Below are 18,876 nucleotides of genomic sequence, written 5' to 3'. Positions count from 1 at the left end.
ATTAAGGGGAGACGCACTTTGTTCGAAGGGAGGTGTTGGATGATGGAAGTCACACATCGGCTAATTTAGGGAATGATCATGGGTTTATAAGTTAGAAATACTAACTCCATTGGTATGAGACCTTTTGGGGAAGCCCAAAAGCAAAGCCATCAAAGCTTATGCAGACTCCAAAAGAATCGAGCCTTGATTAAGGGGAGACGCACTTTGTTCGAAGGGAGGTGTTGGATGATGGAAGTCACACATCGGCTAATTTAGGGAATGATCATGGGTTTATAAGTTAGAAATACTAACTCCATTGGTGTGAGGCCTTTTGGGGAAGCCCAAAAGCAAAGCCATCAAAGCTTATGCTCAAAGTGGACAATATCATACTATTGTGGAGGAGTCGTGCTCGTCTAACACGGACAATATCTGCTAGCAATAGATTTGGACGGTTACAAATGTTATCAGAGCCAGACATCAGGCAGTGTGCCAATGAGGACAATGGACTCCAAAGAGGTGGATTGTGAGATCCAACATCGGTTGGAGAGGGGAACGAATCCTTATAAGGGTGTGGAAACCTTTCCCTAATAAACACGTTTTAAAAATCATGAGGCTGACGGTGATACGTAACAGACTAAAACGAATACTATCTGCTTGCGATGAACTTGAGCTGAACACAAAATGTGCGAACCCTAAAAATGGGAGAAGCAAAACTAGTAAGATCTGTAAAGCAAAGCAAATATGGCAGTGGGGAACAAAAAAAACTATGGTACTAAGACAAATCAAAGAAATTATCAGGCACTTGCAACCTGATCTATGATTGTAGCTCTACTGACATGCTACAGAAACATATTGAACTGACCTTAGATATGCTTATGCAGTGAATTTAACCTAACTTTGTTTAGGCATTTCAATCATGCGATATTGTTACATTAAGTAGAATCAGGCTTCATTTATGAAATCGGGACTTTAAGATACTTCAAGTGAGGCTTCATTTATTCTTAGATGATTACAAATTTAAGATAGATAATAACTTAGAGTTATTGTATTTCTTTAATGTATTTTAAGACTTTTATTTACTTTAAGGTTACACTATGTAGTGGCTAATTGTGGTCATAAAATATGAAGGTTAAAACTCTTGAAATGTCTCGTGTTCGGTCAGTGTCTTTATTTTGAGGCTATATAAAGCCATGTATATTATCTTTGTATTTGTAAAGTAGACATTTATGCTTTCCTTTAGCCAATGACTAAGTTTCTTTGCAATTCTATATAGTTTAGGTTGCATGGGAATCATTCAAGCTTGACATGATTGATTTTGCTTATGGAGTGATTCGAATCTCACACAAGTATTCTTGTCTTAAGATATTCGATCAACAAGGTAATCAGAATCTTACTTCCCTTGAAGTGATTCCATATCACTGTTTATACAACCGAAGTTTATTCATACTATGGTTTCCTCCGACATAGACCTAGGTAACAATGCTTATGCCGTTACGACGTTAAGGTTACTCATTTCTTTTTCTAGAATATAATCAAAATTTGCCTCTTCAAGTTGAACAATCTCATCTGCACTTTCATCTTCTTCATTAGATAATATATTAAAAAAAAAAATTGTACATAGAGAAGCTATGTTAGAAACTAGTGCTTTACACCTACAAGTTGGAGTAACCTAAATCCTCCCCCTGCCTACCCCAAAGCAAAAGAAGGGAAGGTTAACACCAAGAATTCACTACAGCCTTTTTCCCCGACTGTTTCATGGTTGAGATATCCAGTCATAAGGAGGGAGGGTGGTGAGAATCGGGTTGTATAGTTTATTTTGGTGCTAAGAAATTGACCCTACATATAAAGCTGCGTAGTTGTACAATGATCATCTCAATTTAGCTATTCAGAGTTAAAGAGCAGCAAGAAACTAATCACCTGAGCAGCAATTCCTTGAGAAATTAATCAGCAAAATCTGCCACATAATATAGCACTCTATCATTTCAATGAGACATGGCACAAATAAAAACGGTTGCAAGTCTAAATTAGCTGGCTTATTATTATTCAGAGAATTACATGTCTACGTGAGAAAGGCTAACTAAGTCTAAATCAATAGATAATCTAAATTTCCTAAGTACTAGTAATCTAAATAAATCCATAAACAATAGGTAATAAGATAACACGATAAAGATAAATCTCTAGTTATTGGTAACTATAGATCTAAATAATAATCTTTAGATACAATAATCTCTAGATATTAGGTAACTAAATCTCCTAGATACTAGGTAACTAAATCTATCCTTCAAAAGAGAAAGAAAAGAAAAGAGTCAGTATTTGAAGGGAGAGGAAAAGGAAGAAGACGAAGACCGAGTTTACCGTTCTTTAAGTGATTGAATTCAATCGAATTAATCTTGAGTCTTTCTTGTTTACGAGGTGAAGGAGAAAAAACAAAAGCTAAGGAGCGAAGCCACCGAGTTTACAGTTCAAAAATAAATAGGTGAAGGAGCGAAAACGCTCGAACATCCTTTCATTTTCTTCGTTTACAGTGTTTGAAGGGAGAGGAAAGAAGAGATTTTCGACCGATAGCATCCACCTTTACCGAGTGAAAAAAGGTTCAAGAGAGAAGCCTATTTACCGAGTGAAATAAGTGAAGGGTGGCTAAAAGATTTGCTCAAATACTAAAGTCGACGTTATGTACATAGGCCTACTTTACTAACAGTGATCCTCTAATGCCAAGAAGTCCAAACAAGTGGGGTTGCAACTAATTTATTAAACAAGGCAAAAATGATAAACCACGATATGATGTTCAAGTCAGAGAAAAACAGCAGTTTAGTAAAAGCGTACCTAGGCAAGTCTCTTGCACAGGCAGAAAGGGGAATGTTTGTGTTGCAGATAAAAAATCTATCCACATTGTGAAGGTTCGGTCTATTGTCTATTTAGACTGATGTTGTCGAGGCAAGAGAACTGCAAAACAGTTAAACTAACTCAGTGTGTTTTTATTTAACAAGAATTAAAAGCTGCAACCATCTTTATGCGTTAATTTCACCTTCAGCTATGTCACAAAAACTTTTCGGTGGAAAGATAATTTCTGGATCCAATTTTTTCTGGGAAGCAAAAAGAACAGCTAAGCGATCCTTACTGCATAAAGAAGTATGAAGATATTAGTTCTAACAGAAAAAATTGGCAAATTTGAAATGTTCTTCGGGATAATCTTTGACAAAATAAATGCAAAATGTACTAATTGCATTATTGAAGTTCAAATCACATTTGTTATTTCCTTATATGAAAACATAAGGCCGAGCTACACACCTGGCCCATGAAGGAACAAATTTATTATTTTGTATGCCGTCATCGTCATCCTCTTCATCTTCATCATCAGAAGCTTTGTAAGGAGAAATCTGATATGATTGTTCTTCACTTGTTTCGGAGATTCTATGTTCCATCACATTTTCAAGTGCCTATAGAAGATCATAAATTCCCGCATGAAGCAGATAAACTTTTAATATTTAAGAAATGGTTGTGAAGGTTACACTCATATGAAGCTCAAAGGAGAACAGGAAAAATCATCCAAGCAAAATGACGATTTAATATCAAACCTCTAAAGGTGTATTACAATTGTAAAAAATTTATTCCATTTTGCTCAAACCAAGCAAGATCTATCTTTATTTGCCAACTAATTCTCACCTTAAACTACCAAATACTTGGGCAGTCATCTTAGGACAGAAGAGAAACAACACAATTTACGTTGGATTGCAATTGGAGTGAAAAACAGTATTTTCCAATGTATTCAAATTCTCAAGGGAGTTCAAACGTATAAATTATTTCATTTCTCATATTTATTAAGCTACATATGATAAGATCAAGCGTTAAACAAACGTCATTATTATATGGTGTCCTGAAATTCTTGGTTCAATTAGATTTCCAGGTTTCACTATGATTTCCTCTTCAAAGTCCCACAGAACTTCTAGATGAATTAGAATTAATTTTCTTTGGATACAACTATGTAACAGGACACAGCAAAATCAATAAAGCTTTAATTCTCTAGAAAATGACTTCCATGTTTCTTGTGGATTAAGATCTAAAACCAGCTGGAAGCCTAAGGTGTTGTGAGTTCTGTCCTTTTTCAAATATCTTATTGTTTATCTACAAAAGATATCTTAGGACAATTCCAACAACTACTTCATCTAGAAGCCAAAATCTTTCAGATATAGCACTGAATACCTCCACAACATTTCAATGTAGTTCCTCCATCTATTATCCTTCAAAAAGATCATGACAATTCTATAAAAAGTACATATATGTGTGATATTTTGAGGTAGAAGACTGGTGAGGATCAAGAAAATGGAAGGATACTAGCTAATTACCCATTCCTATCATGGGAGTATACCTTTTCACTCTAAATCACGTCATATATTTTGGAAATTTGCACTCACAAAGCAATTTACCTCTGGGAATATAACTTAGCACTCACAATATCACAAAAATATATGTGATATTTTGAGGTAGAAGACTGGTGAGGATTAGGAAAATGGAAGGATACTAGCTAATTACCCGTTCCTATCATGGGAATATAACTTTTCACCTAAATCACGTCATATATTTTGGAAATTTGCACTCACAAAGCAATTTACCTCTGCCTCTAGAAAATCAACACTCGTTGGTTGTGAGTCCTCCACAACAAAGCTTCCCCTCACAGCATCGCTTGTAGAAGTAGTCTTAGACTCGGTAACTGAGAGTTTGTGAAAGCTGTCATGGCCACTTTCCTTGACCAGTTTGACAGTCCCATCCTTACATCCCTTTCTGTCACGTGGTTTTTGGTCCTACAGAAGAAAATAATAAGCGGTTTTTACCTTTCAAAGCCCATAAGCACAAGGAAAGTTCAAACGTTGTCACATATAGCATCTTACATTGGCTTGGGGTTTTGCTTCCTTATTCTCTTTATCAGATCGTAACTTCCCACCATGCTCTCGTAATCGTCTCCTAACTTCTTCAACACGCATTCTTTTTCTTTCTTTCTCCTTCCTCTCTTCTTCTTCCCTCTGTCTTTTCTTTGCTGCCATATCAACCTCCTTTTTCTTCCTTTCTTCCTCCTTCTTCTTCCGCTCTTCTTCTTTCTTCTTTTTATCCAGTTCAATCTGCCTCAAATTCTCTTGTTCCATTCTTGCTCTTTCAAGTTTCAGGGCTTCTTTCTTCATTTGACGTTCATTTTCTTTCTTTTCTGCAAGGCGTTTTGCAGCCTCAGCAGCTTCGATGGCCTTCACCTTAATATCTCTCTTCCCTACAGGAATGCACAAGTTACAAAATATAAATTACAATTCAGACAATACACAGATCATCAGATACACGATGTTCAAACTATATCCAAGAAATGCTTAAGGTTCATGATCAATCCATGTACGTCAAGATAAATAAATAAACATACCTTTCAAAATAGTTGCAGCTTCTCTTTGTTGGACAAGAGGAATAAAAGAAGTTATATTGGACACGATATTTCTATGCTTGGATTCCTTTTCAGAGAATCGAGGACCTTCCTTTCTGAAATCTTTTTTACAGGATAAATCTGACCGGCTAAATATATTATAGGATGATCTAGTGACTCTTTTAGCACCGTTTTCTCCTGGCAAGGTATCACGACTCACAGCCTCATTCACATATTTCCTCTTGCTGCTTTTCTGGTTTCCCAGATTCTCTTTGGTCCCAATATGAGTCCTTGTGTTGCTGAGTTCTATGTTTAAAGATTCTAAACTCAATCTATCAGCAACCGCCGCAGCTTCAGAAACTGTTACCTCAACATTTGCATCTTCTGTAATGTCAACAAGTGGTGCTCGCTTGCTCGATCTCATATCCTTCGAAAATTCGTTATCAATCTCATCGGTATTCTCAGCTTCCTCACTAATGCAAGGAAGCTCTATGTTCTGGCCACTTCGTTTTCCAGAACTTGACAAATTTAATGAATTTCTATCCAACAACTTACCAAATGGAGATGCAAATGGCTTCCTGAGATCACCAGCTGAATGACTGTTAAAGCTTTGCAGGCAATCAAAAGAAGACCCATGAGGAGAGAAGTTGACTTCTCCATTCAAAGAGTTACTACCATCCTTCAGTAGCTTATTTTGATCATTCATCAGAAGGTTATTCTTCAAGTCCATGCACTCTAGTAGACCATTAGGAAGAGAATTGTACAAATCTGTCACCTTGTTCAGCCTAAAACTTTCTGAAGGTGAGGATAATGTACTGTTTATACAAGCAGATTTACAAATTTTCTCCAAGATGCTAGCACGTTCTATCATACATTTTGAAAGATCTAATTTGTCAAAGTTGATTCCACCAACAGAAATGCATGGCTCTTCGTCATCAGATCGCATTAGGAACCCCTCTAAAGCAGGCATATCCTTGTCTGCACCAAGATAATGAGAAGTTTGGGTAAGTGGAGTATGAAGCGAGCACAAAGTAAGTTTCCCCTTTTCCTCCATTCCATCAGTTTTCCCAGTATCCATAGGAAGTTCAATATCTCCACACTGAAAATTTTCTTCGGGAACCAAACTTTGGCTCTCTAGCATACCATTTTGCAATGGTGTACCTCTGTTATTGCTTCCGAACCGAGAGAGATCCTGTCAATCATGCACAAAGAAACAAGATCGTGAAGTAAATAGAAAAAGTAAAAAAGGAGGAAAAATCAATCAAATCCCTGCCAAGAAATTTGTTAGAAACTGATACGTCAGCATTTAGTGAACATTACACCCTAATAAAAGCACAATCAGAATGACCACCATCATCTCCCTTACTAAATCTGGCTCCATCCTTTCAAGAACAGTATGCAGAAAACAACATATTAAAAAGAACAAAATCAACTTTTGTTATATGAATTGGAAGAATTATTTTCACATTCTTCCACAGGTACTTTAGCAATAAATGTAAGTGATATGCATTTTAGTATACCAATGTTTCACCAAAGAGATCATTATACTTGAAAACAACACATAGTTCAATTGTTTGATCTTAACTTCATAAGTACACCTAAGTGCCTAAGTGCCTTAGCTTAATCGTGAAGTAAAATGCATATCACCAGCTGAATGACTGCTAAAGCTTTGCAGACGTAGAGGCACATGAAAATAACTAGACTAAAGAAGGAAATACTTGGCTATAGAGTCTAATGGTTAAAAATACAAGAGATTATAAGTAATGATGGAAAAATTGGAGGTGAGAATCTATTTGGTGATGATGACTGGTTCTGGGTCTGCCTCGTGATATTGTAGTTTATTTTTAAAGATTTTGAAGACTATGCATGAACTATGTTTTTAATAGTCAACCTGCCAAGGCATGTTTGATAGTGTCTGATCTCTTGTTTTTCATTTTCTGATACGGAAATAAAATGTGTTTGGCAGTTTTTTTTTTCTTTCTAATCCTTCATTTTTTATGTGTTTGGTCTGACTTCTTATTCTCTAACATATGATATAACAAAATGAAAATTCTACTTGAAAATATAATTTTTTTGAAAGTAAAACATTCAAAATTGTATTTATATTTTCAATTTTTTATATTTCATAGGTACTTCATTAGTTAAAATTATTTAAATACTACTTTTAAATGTTTGTGAAAAATTGGAAACAAGCAGATTTCTTTTCTAAAATTTTCTTGCAAATGAGAAACAGAAAATGGTTATTACCCAGAAGAACACAAAAAACGAAAGCAAGAAACAGAAATGTTAATGACCTAAAGGAGGGGGGTATCAAATACCTCTTTTTTTCTATACCTCATACATCATGCTAGTTCTTAATATTATATGTATTTTAATGTATATTTTATTATCGTGTGCTTCAACCTTCAAAAAAAATTTCCTGCATCCAGCAATTAAGCCCTAAGAAGTTACTGCAGTTCACACTTCAAAACACTAGCTAGAAAAATCTTCCCGTTGTAATACATACCTCTTTGACTGGAAGCGTGGGTGAAGAATCAGACCTCTGAATCAAGCGAGCTTCTTTTTCCAATAGCAACATTTCAATAGGGCCGATGCTCACATTTGGTTGTTGGTATCCTTCTTCACAAAATGATAATCGTTGAAGTTCAAGGACAGGTTTTTCAGTGTCAAATTCCTGCATCAAGTTTTTATCTATAGGACTCCTGTTGATTTGAAGTTGCTCACTCCTCAAGCCTAAAGACGCTGGAATACCATTGTCCAATTGCAGCTCAACCTCTATCTCCTTTTCGTCAGAACTAGATGCCCTCAAAACTGAGCTGAAAGTTTTTGACTTTATTGATGTCTCTGCAGTCTGGCACTCTGTTGATACGTAATGATGGTTACCATTCAAGTGCTCAGTGAAGCCCTCAAACGAATCTGAATCTTCACACTGAGTTATGCCTGAACTTTTCAGTGGCTGCTCCAAATTACTATCCCCCTCACCAGCAGAAGGAACACAAGGAGCCATGACCATGTGATCAGTGCAACCCTCAAAGGAATCTGAATCTTCACACTGAGTTATGCCTGAACTTTTTTGTTTCTGCTCCAAATTACTATCCCCCTCACCAGCGGAAGGAACACAAGGAGCCATGACCATTTGATCTCTAAACGTTTCTGTATCTCTTATCAGAATTGATGCATCGTCTGTATCCACTAGTTGAATTTCAACTGCATTTTCATGGGAATACTGCAAATTCGGCACTCCATCTTTCAAAGAAATATTTTGTTCTACAGGTTCATCACTTTGCAGCAAAGAACAAGTAGCTACTTCTTTATCATATCTCTTTTCACTTTGAGATTCACATATACCTTTATGATGTTTGTCTTCGTTCACTGAGTCGACCTGAATCTGCGGCATAGGCATGTGAAGGGGTGAATTGCATTTTTCTTTTTCATTAACATCCCTCTTGTTATCCACGGAAGTGGAGGGCTTCTTATCTGATGTTTTCTCCCTTACTTCCGTTATTGGTGAACTGGAAATTTTGTCTAAACCAGACTTTTCTGCATTATTATCAAAATTACAATCTTGGGTCCTACAGTCTCCTAGTCCTACTTCATGGCATTCAACATTGGCAGAAGAAGGCCTAAACAACTCCGACGGCTCACTTACTCGATCGGAATGTAGTTTTGAACTTCCAACAGAACAAGTTCCATTTTCAGAAGAAAAGCATGATGAATTATCCGCATCCAGGGTGTCATGTTGCATCTCTGACTTTTGAGCATTATTAAAATTATACTCCTGACTCCTGAAATCTCCTAATATTTCTTCTTCACAACACTCCATATTGTCGGAAGAAGATTTAGATAAGTCCAATTGCTCTTTCACTTCATCAGAATGCACTTCTGAACTTCCATTAGGACATGATTGTCCGTCCTCAGAGTGGACGTATGAAGACTTATCTACATCCTGGGAGTTGTATAGCGACCCAGCCTCTCGGGCATTATCAAAATTGCATTCCTGGCTCCTACAATGTCCTACAACAGTTTCTTCACAGCATTTGACATTGCTAGAAGAAGGGTTAGGCGAGTCCAATAATCTTCCATCATTGGCGTCAATGCATGCTGAATCGTCCACATCCAGAGAACTTCGTTGTGACTTGGACTGTAGAGCATTGTCAAGATTACATTCCTGGCTCCTGCAGTCTACTAATTTTGCCTCTTCACAGCACTCAACATTGTCAGAAGAAGGTTTAGGCAAGTCCAGTTGCTCATCCACTTGATCAGAATGCAATTTTGATCCTCCTATAGGACACTCTCTTCCATCTTCAGGGGGAATGCGTGAAGATTTATCCACATCCAAAGAGCTACATTGCAACCTAGACAGTTCAGCATTATCAAAATTAGATTCCTGACTCCTGCAACATGCCGGCCCTTCTTCACAGTATCCAATCTTTCCCGAAGAAGTTCTAGGCGAGTCAAATTGCTCATTCACTTTATAAGAATTCTGCATTGAACCTTCCGCTACACATAACCCTTCATTTTCTAAGTAAATATTTAAAGAATTAACCACATCAATAGAGCTACTTTGCAACCCAGGGCTTCCAACTATTGTAACTTTACCAGAGCAAATAGAGATCTTCTTCTGCTCGCAACAAACATTAGTTTCCTCTTCCACTGAACCAATTCCCTTACAGCTGCTAGAAGGCTTTGCCAACTCTGATTCATCTTCGTGATCAGCTTGCAGCAAACTAATAGCAGATCCCACAATCCCATCAGCAACGGAATCATTCTTGTTCTCATACCGGGAGTGGCACCTAGAAGATTTCACACTATTACGCAACTCTAAAGCCCTTTGCCTAGATTTATCAGAGCAAATAGAGATATTCTTCTGCTCGCAACAAACATCAGTCTCCTCTTCCATAGAACCAATTCCCTTACAGCTGCTAGAAGGCTTTGCCAACTCTGATTCATCTTCGTGATCAGCTTGCAGCAAACTAATAGCAGATCCCACAATCCCATCAGCAACGGAATCATTCTTGTTCTCATACCGGGAGTGGCACCTAGAAGATTTCACACTATTACGCAACTCTAAAGCCCTTTGCCTAGATTTATCAGAGCAAATAGAGATATTCTTCTGCTCGCAACAAACATCAGTCTCCTCTTCCATAGAACCAATTCCCTTACAGCTGCTAGAAGGCTTTGCCAACTCTGATTCATCTTCGTGATCAGCTTGCAGCAAACTAATAGCAGATCCCACAATCCCATCAGCAACGGAATCATTCTTGTTCTCATACCGGGAGTGGCACCTAGAAGATTTCACACTATTACGCAACTCTAAAGCCCTTTGCCTAGATTTATCAGCGCAAGTAGAGATATTCTTCTGCTCGCAACAAACATTAGTCTCCTCTTCCATAGAACCAATACCCTTACAGCTGCTAGAAGGCTTTGCCAACTCTGATTCATCTTCGTGATCAGCCTGCAGCAAACTAATAGCAGATCCCACAATCCCATCAGCAACGGAATCATTCTTGTTCTCATATCGGGAGTGGCACCTAGCAGATTTCGCGCTATTACGCAACTCTAAAGCCCTTTGCCTAGATTTAGATCTATGTAACCGTGCCCGTGACAGAGTAGGATCTTGGTAATTTTCTAAAACTCCGCCTCCTCGACCTTGAGGAGAAACAGGACTTGTGTCAACACGAGGTGCGCAATTAAAGACACGGGCGTCACTTACATTGCACTGAGGTAAAACTGCAGGCCTATTTCCTGCATCAAAATCATCGTTTAAAGAACCAGCATCTTCATTCGACCTTTGCTGCAACTCCTCCCCACTGTTTGCAACAAATGCCTCATTCAAACTAGAACAATGGGTCTGAAGCGGCGACCGTGGGACCTCAACTCCAGGAACAAAATTCCTGCTCACTCCTACACCTAAAAGAAACCAATTGAGCAAAAAAGTTGCGAAATGGAGAAATTCTTGCTTCGACCTAACTAAACATGGAGCATAAGAAATGAAAAATTACGACAAAAACGCGAAGTTACCTTCAAAATACGAAATGTTGGAATGAAGAAAAGGCGAGTGAAGCCAAGGCGGAGGAACAATTCCATCGATAATGAGCTTGGATGCAAGTTGCTGGTCGAAGAGATCGATCTGGTGCTTGGCCTGGTCAATGATCCACTTCTTCCTCTCAAAGATCTGCACGAATAGCTTCTCCATCGCCGCCATGTTTCACAGATTGGCCATGAAAAGAGAGAGAGAGAGAGATGAACAGTTCGAGTAACAGAGAGGAAGAAGAGTTGAGTTTCAATGGAGGGTTTTCCGACGAAGAAGAAACACTTTCGCGAGTAGCGGGCGAAGTGAATTCAAATTTTGGGAGACTTCGGTCCTCGTTCGAACCAAAAATAATACAAATAAATAATAAATATATTTTTTATTATTATTTAATATTTTAAATTATAAGCTAAATTAATAAAAATATTTTAATATATTTTATTTCAATAATATTATTAAACTATTTCAAAAAATAAATTTTTTAACTATAAAAAATTAATAATTTTAAAAATAGCTTTAGTTAGTACCCTATTTCAAAATTTTATCGTGAATTTTTAAAAGTAATATTAAAAAATGAGATAATCTATGAGACGCTGTTATACGGTTTTCGTCTGTATATATTAATGGTAATAATTTTTTATTTTATAAAGATTAATGGTGTTAATGCTACTTTTAAATTTTCATTAGTATTTTTTAAACATAGTACTAACGGTAGGGGCACTTTTGAAATTTTTAAGAAGTTGAAGGATATAAATACAACTTTTTAAAGTTTAAGGGTATTTTAAAATATTATTAAAAGTTCGATGTATTTTATATATATATATATATACCGTTTTTAAATTCAACCGTAAAAATTAACACTATAAATGAAACAATTTTTGTAATTCAAGGCTAAAAATATATTTTTGTTTATAGTGTTAATTTTTACGGATAAATTACGGTTGAATTTTTACCATTAACAAGTTTCAAATTTTTGTAATTAACGGAATATTTACTATATGGTGTTAAAAAAATCGATAACTCAAAAAAATTGATCGATCCAACTTAACTCGTACGGTTTGAATTTGGTTATGAACTTGTTCAGATTGAGTTTGATTCAAATAAATGAAAATTTTATGAACTGTGTTAGCATACTATCGAGAACGTGGCTCTATACCATTTGTAAGAGCCACAACCAACTACTATCAGATATTGTCTGATTTGGTCTGTTACGTATTACTAATACTGTCAACCTCACAGTTTTAAAATGCATCTATTAGGAAGAAGTTTACACATTTTTATTAAAAAAATGTTTCGTTCTCCTCTCCAACTAATGCAAGATTCACAGTAATTTGTAACAGCTCAAGCCAACCACTAGAAGATATTATCCGCTTTGACCCAGTCCAAACAACGTGGGATCTCACAATACACCTCCTTTGAGGGCCCAACGTACTTACTAGCACACCGCCCATAACCCGGCTCTGATATCATTTGTAACAGCTGAAGTCTATAGTAGATATTATCTGCTTTGACCCAGTCCAAACAACGTGGGATCTCACAATCCACCTCCTTTGGGGGCCCAACGTTCTCGCTGGCACACCGCCCATAACCCGGCTCTGATATCATTTGTAACAGCTCAAGTCCACCGTATTATCTGCTTTGACCCAGTCCAAACAACGTGGGATCTCACAATACACCTCCTTTGGGGACCCAACATTCTCGCTGGCACACCGCCCATAACTTGGCTCTGATATCATTTGTAACAGCTCAAGTCCATCGCTAGTAGATATTATTTGCTTTGACCCAGTCCAAACAACGTGAGATCTCACAATACACCTCCTTTGGGGGCCCAACGTACTTACTGGCACACCGCCCATAACCCGGCTCTGATATCATTTGTAACAGCTAAAGTTCACCGCTAGTAGATATTATTTGCTTTGATCCAGTCTAAACAACGTGAGATCTCACAATACACCTCCTTTGGGGGCCCAACGTTCTCGCTGGCACACCGCCCATAACCCGGCTCTGATATCATTTGTAACAGCTCAAGTCCACCGTATTATCTGCTGTGACCCAGTCCAAACAACGTGGGATCTCACAATACACCTCCTTTGGGGACCCAACATTCTCGCTGGCACACCGCCCATAACTTGGCTCTGATATCATTTGTAACAGCTCAAGTCCATCGCTAGTAGATATTATTTGCTTTGACCCAGTCCAAACAACGTGAGATCTCACAATACACCTCCTTTGGGGGCCCAACGTACTTACTAGCACACCGCCCATAACCCGGCTCTGATATCATTTGTAACAGCTCAAGTCCACCGCTAGTAGATATTATCTGCTTTGACCCAGTCCAAACAACGTGGGATCTCACAATCCACCTCCTTTGGGGGCCCAACGTACTTACTAGCACACCGCCCGTAACCCGGCTCTGATATCATTTGTAACAGCTCAAGTCCACCGCTAGTAGATATTATCTGCTTTGACCCAGTCCAAACAACATGGGATCTCACAATCCACCTCCTTTGGGGGCCCAACGTTCTCGCTGGCACACCGCCCATAACCCGGCTCTGATATCATTTGTAACAGCTCAAGTCCACCGCTAGTAGATATTATCTGCTGTGACCTAGTCCAAACAACGTGGGATCTCACAATTCACCTCCTTTAGAGGTCCAACGTCTTCGTCGATACACCACCCATAATCCAACTTTGATATCATTTGTAACAGCTCAAGTTCACTACTAACAAATATTTTCGGTTTTGTATATAAAAAGTGAGGCAAGTAGGAAATCAATAAATTTCTTTCACTCATCCCTTGTTAAATCAACATTTATATATATAAATATTATCATAAATTTTAATAAAACTAAATAATTAATTATCTTTCATTTTCTACCTATATTCGTGAATTATTATTAAGGAGTTAATTAATGAATAATTAATACCAATTAAAAACATTAAAAAAAAAACGGATACAATTAATTCCAAATCGATTTTACTTTAAAAAAAATTAACTACAAATAATAGATTATTTAATAGAATAAATTTAATTTACTCATTATTATTTGATTAATTAATTTTTTTAACCTGATTAATTAATGGATTTAATATATATTAGGAGATGAAAATTAAATTTAATCACAATTTATTAGTCTAAAATGAAGCCAAAAATTTCCGTTTAAATAGAGTGTAACAACTCAGATCACCGCTGCCAGATATTGTTATTTTTAGGTTTTCCCTCTCGGACTTCCCTTTAAGGCTTTAAAACACGTATGCTACAAGAGGTTTTCACACGCTTATAAATAGTGTTTTGTTCTCCCCTCCAACCACTATGGGACATCACAATAGGGTGTTTTGTTCGCCACCAAATGGTATCAGAGCTAGACACCGAATGATGTACCAGCTTTCTCACTATTCTCCGAATGTGGTAGACACGAGGCAATGTGCTAGTAAGGATGTTGGGTCCCAAAGGGGGTGGATTTGGTAGCGGTCCCACATTGATTAGAGGAAGGAAAGAGTTCCAGCAAGGACGCTGGGTCCCGAAGGGGGGTGGATTGTGATGTCCCACATTGGTTGGGGAGGAGAACAAAACACGATTTATAAGGGTGTCGAAACCTTCCCATAGCAGACGCGTTTTAAAGCATTGAGGGAAAGCCCAAAGAGGACAATATCTGCCAGCTATGGATCTAGAAAGTAGTGGGAATAATCTTTTTCGAAATGGAGTCAGAAATGAGAATTATATTCCACGTCCTTTCCCATAGGCATCTCCATATATATATATATATATATTTATTAATTTTAGAGAGAAAAAATTAATATTTGTTTGATTGTATTTTAATTAGTTATTATTTATGTTAATATTAAGTAAATTAGTAAGATAACTAAATGAATTTAAATTTATTAATAATTCTAATTAGTTTAATAAAGAAAATTGTATTAAAATATGAATAATGGTATATTAATAATTAAGATATATCTAATTTATATTCTAAATTCTTATAATTATGGGAAGACTATTAATGATTTATGATTTCGATTTTCCATAATTATTAATGAATAATTATATTGTTATTTTTTAATTTTTTTTACACGAAATCGAAACGTATGAAGTTGAATTAAAAAAAAAACGTTCGTTATCTTATTGTCCGTTTGAGCGTTCACCTCGTTTAATTATCTTTAGCAAGGAAGTAATGTTAAATTACAATTTCAATTACAATTTCAATTACTAACCATCGAGAACGGGTTCTATCTGACACTTTTGAAACTTTAAGGATTAAATAGATACAGATCTCAAACGTCGGGTTTGAAAGTTTAAGAACTTATTAGACACTTTTGAAGATTTAAGGATCAAATAGATATAGTTCTCAAATGTCGGGTTTGAAAGTTTAAGGACTTATTAAACACTCTTTAAGATTTAAGGATCACATAGATACAGATCTCAAACGTCAGGTTTGAAAGATCAAATAGATACATATCTCAAACGTCGAGTTGAAAGTTTGAGGACTTATTAGACACTTTTGAAGATTTAAGGATCAAATAGATATAGATCTCAAATGTCGGGTTTGAAAGTTTAAGAACTTATTAGACACTCTTGAAGATTTAAAGATCTAAAGATCACATAGATACAAACGTCAGGTTTGAAAGATCAAATAGATACATATCTCAACCGTCGAGTTGAACGTTTGAGGACTTATTATGCATTTTTAAAAATTTAAAGATCAAATAGATACAGATCTCAAACGTCACACGTTTGAAAGTTTAAGGACTTATTAGACATTTTTTAAGATTTAAAGATCACATAGATACAAATCTCAAAGGTCAGGTTTGAAAGATCAAATAGATACATATCTCAACCGTAAAGTTTAAGGACTTATTATGCATTTTTTAAAATTTAAGGATCAAATATATACAGATCTCAAATGTCGGGTTTGAAAGTTTAAGAACCTATTAGACACTTTTGAAAATTTAAGGATCAAATAGATACAGATCTCAAACGTTTAAAAGTTTAAGGACTTATTAGACACTTTTGAAAGTTTAAGGACTTATTAGACACTTTTGAAAATTTAAGGATCAAATAGACACAGATCTCAAACGTCTAAAAGTTTAAGGACCTATTAAATACTTTTGAAAATTTAAGGATCAAATGGATACAGATGACAAAGGTGGTTTAAAAGTTTAAGGATCTATTAGACATTTTTTGAAAATGTAAGGATCAAATAGATACAGATCTCAAATGTCGGGTTTGAAAGTTTAAGAACCTATTAGACACTTTTGAAAATTTAAGGATCAAATAGATACAGATCTCAAACGTTTAAAAGTTTAAGGACTTATTAGACACTTTTGAAAGTTTAAGGACTTATTAGACACTTTTGAAAATTTAAGGATCAAATAGACACAGATCTCAAACGTCTAAAAGTTTAAGGACCTATTAAATACTTTTGAAAATTTAAGGATCAAATGGATACAGATGACAAAGGTGGTTTAAAAGTTTAAGGATCTATTAGACATTTTTTGAAAATGTAAGGATCAAATAGATACAGATCTCAAATGTCGGGTTTGAAAGTTTAAGAACCTATTAGACACTTTTGAAAATTTAAGGATCAAATAGATACAGATCTCAAACGTTTAAAAGTTTAAGGACTTATTAGACACTTTTGAAAGTTTAAGGACTTATTAGACACTTTTGAAAATTTAAGGATCAAATAGACACAGATCTCAAACGTCTAAAAGTTTAAGGACCTATTAAATACTTTTGAAAATTTAAGGATCAAATGGATACAGATGACAAAGGTGGTTTAAAAGTTTAAGGATCTATTAGACATTTTTTGAAAATGTAAGGATCAAATAGATACAGATCTCAAACGTTCGAAATTTTAAGGATTTGTTAGACACTTTTAAAAATCTAAGGATCAAATAGATACATATCTGAAAGGTTATATGATCAAACAACCATATAATAAAAATTTAATATTCCTAAACATATCAAATTTATATAACTTAAAAGAGATATCTAAACAATTGCAATTAAGAAACAACAAATCTTGACATGAAAAATCTTGAAACAAACATGGTTTCAAATTCACTAAAATCCCCTTTTGCACATTTGGGGTCTCCCAAAAAGAAGCTTATGCTTGAAGTACTTGGGAGCATATCGAGGGGCGGAGCAAGAGGGGTCCTGACTTTCGTGTCTGGAGCTTCTCTTTGATCATCTTAGCTTCACCTTCTGGGGGCGAAACTTAGAGAAAGTGGGTCAGCACCGGCAGCACAGACAGCACAGACGACAGCGCAGACACCATGTCTCTGGGTTACGCAGAGAAGCTTTCGTTCATAGAAGACGTTGGAAAAGTGGGAATGACAGAACATTTTGACCCACCTCACGTTTTAGAAGAAAAGGTTGATTATCTCCTTTTTCATTGTTCTTTGTGCTATTTCGTGTGTCGGGTATGCGATCTTCTGCAATTTCAGTGTCGATCAATGTTATTTGTGTCTGGTTTTTGAACACAAACATGTTTTTTTTATGGTGCATTTTCGAAGCAGGGGTGTCTTGAAGTTTTTTAATTGTACGATAGCTTGTTATTCACGAGATCTTGAAGCTATGATATGCCATTTTGTGTTTGATTTCAAGTTGCTTTGTGGGTAATTGAAGTGATGTTTGTAAATCCGTATGAAGGGAAATGCAGATTCTTCTCTAGGCAAGAACATCTATGTTTGGCTTAGTTAAAGCATGCAATGAAGTGCATATATGAATTCATTTGAAATAGAATAAGTTTCGATAGCTATCTACTTGATTGAATGATCTTGTTGTTTTGTGATGAACACTGTTAAGTTTAAAGTTATCTGTGTGTTGGGGGGATGAGCAAACTTGGAGGGCAGTTCCCTTTTAATTTGTGAACAGGAATGTTTTACTTGCCTCCAAATGTTTATGGAGGTTTCCTCTGGAAGAGACGGTGGTTTAAAATCAGCCCGATCGAAGTGGTATTGCTCTTGCGGCTGGATCTTGGGTCGACGTAATCTTGCCACTTCAAGAAGCCCTTGGAGGTCGTTTTTTCTACATTCAAGTTTAAATGGTGCCTCCCTATGAGATGTTAGAGGCTATTTTCGAGCTGCTAGGTGATGTGGTGCTTCATGGTAACGCTAGAATTCTTCGGGTTAATGTGGTGAATCTGGTGATAGCTCTTCTTTGGAGAGTTCGGTCGGAAAGAAACGAGGCTTTTCGAAGGGGAAGAAGCAATACATAGTAAATGGGTCGATTTGAAAATAATTGAATCGCTCTGTAGCTGGTGCTTTCTTCTTCCTATACTACTTGTAATTACTCTTTTATCTAGATTTATGCCAACTGGGAAGCTTTATAACTGTGAGTGGAAGCTCGAGAGAGAAATCTCAAATAGGACAATATTTGCTAGTGGTGGGCTTGAGCTATTACAAATGGTATCAGAGCCAGACACCGGGCAGTGTGCCAGCGAGGACGCTGAGCTCCCGGGGGGGG

General features: G+C 36.4%; 2 protein-coding genes across 5 annotated transcripts in view; one reads left to right on the top strand and one right to left on the bottom strand.

Annotated features, from left to right (window-relative positions):
- Nucleotides 1–1,349: 1,349 nt before the first annotated feature.
- Nucleotides 1,350–11,731, bottom strand: LOC111797188. 2 transcript variants are annotated; one of them, XM_023680131.1, is made up of 9 exons: nucleotides 11,399–11,731; nucleotides 7,884–11,287; nucleotides 5,381–6,569; nucleotides 4,866–5,236; nucleotides 4,590–4,778; nucleotides 3,268–3,416; nucleotides 3,005–3,096; nucleotides 2,803–2,922; nucleotides 1,350–1,933 (listed from the first exon to the last, which is right to left on the bottom strand). In XM_023680131.1, the coding sequence occupies exons 1-8, from the start codon at nucleotides 11,580–11,582 to the stop codon at nucleotides 2,891–2,893; spliced, it is 5,610 nt and encodes a 1,869-aa protein (XP_023535899.1). In that variant the 5' UTR covers nucleotides 11,583–11,731; the 3' UTR covers nucleotides 1,350–1,933; nucleotides 2,803–2,890. The 2 variants fall into 2 exon arrangements, with proteins under 2 accessions (XP_023535899.1, XP_023535901.1); XM_023680133.1 differs by having other exon boundaries at nucleotides 7,884–11,281.
- Nucleotides 11,732–17,471: 5,740 nt separating this feature from the next.
- LOC111797655 (NAD-dependent protein deacetylase SRT1) overlaps nucleotides 17,472–18,876 on the top strand; it is a 15,838-nt gene continuing 14,433 nt past the window's right edge. Inside the window, exon 1 of one of the 3 annotated variants that reach the window (XM_023680722.1) lies at nucleotides 17,472–17,783. In XM_023680722.1, coding sequence (XP_023536490.1) covers nucleotides 17,685–17,783 — 99 coding nt within the window. In that variant the 5' untranslated portion in view covers nucleotides 17,472–17,684. The other 2 variants (XM_023680724.1, XM_023680723.1) reach the window with 2 other exon arrangements.

The sequence above is a fragment of the Cucurbita pepo genome, chromosome LG06 (genome assembly GCF_002806865.2).
Source record: "Cucurbita pepo subsp. pepo cultivar mu-cu-16 chromosome LG06, ASM280686v2, whole genome shotgun sequence".
Lineage (NCBI taxonomy): Eukaryota > Viridiplantae > Streptophyta > Magnoliopsida > Cucurbitales > Cucurbitaceae > Cucurbita > Cucurbita pepo.
The sequence above is the reverse complement of the archived record's forward strand: the minus strand, read 5'-3'. Positions and strand labels throughout refer to the sequence as shown.

Coding starts and splice junctions, on each gene's coding strand:
- LOC111797188 (XM_023680131.1), bottom strand. CDS start 11,582: ATGGCGGCGATGGAGAAGCTATTCGTGCAGATCTTTGAGAGGAAGAAG. Junction 6,570..7,883: donor CCACGCTTCCAGTCAAAGAG/GTATGTATTACA, acceptor CATGATTGACAG/GATCTCTCTCGGTTCGGAAG. Junction 3,417..4,589: donor TTGATTTTCTAGAGGCAGAG/GTAAATTGCTTT, acceptor GATCTTCTATAG/GCACTTGAAAATGTGATGGA.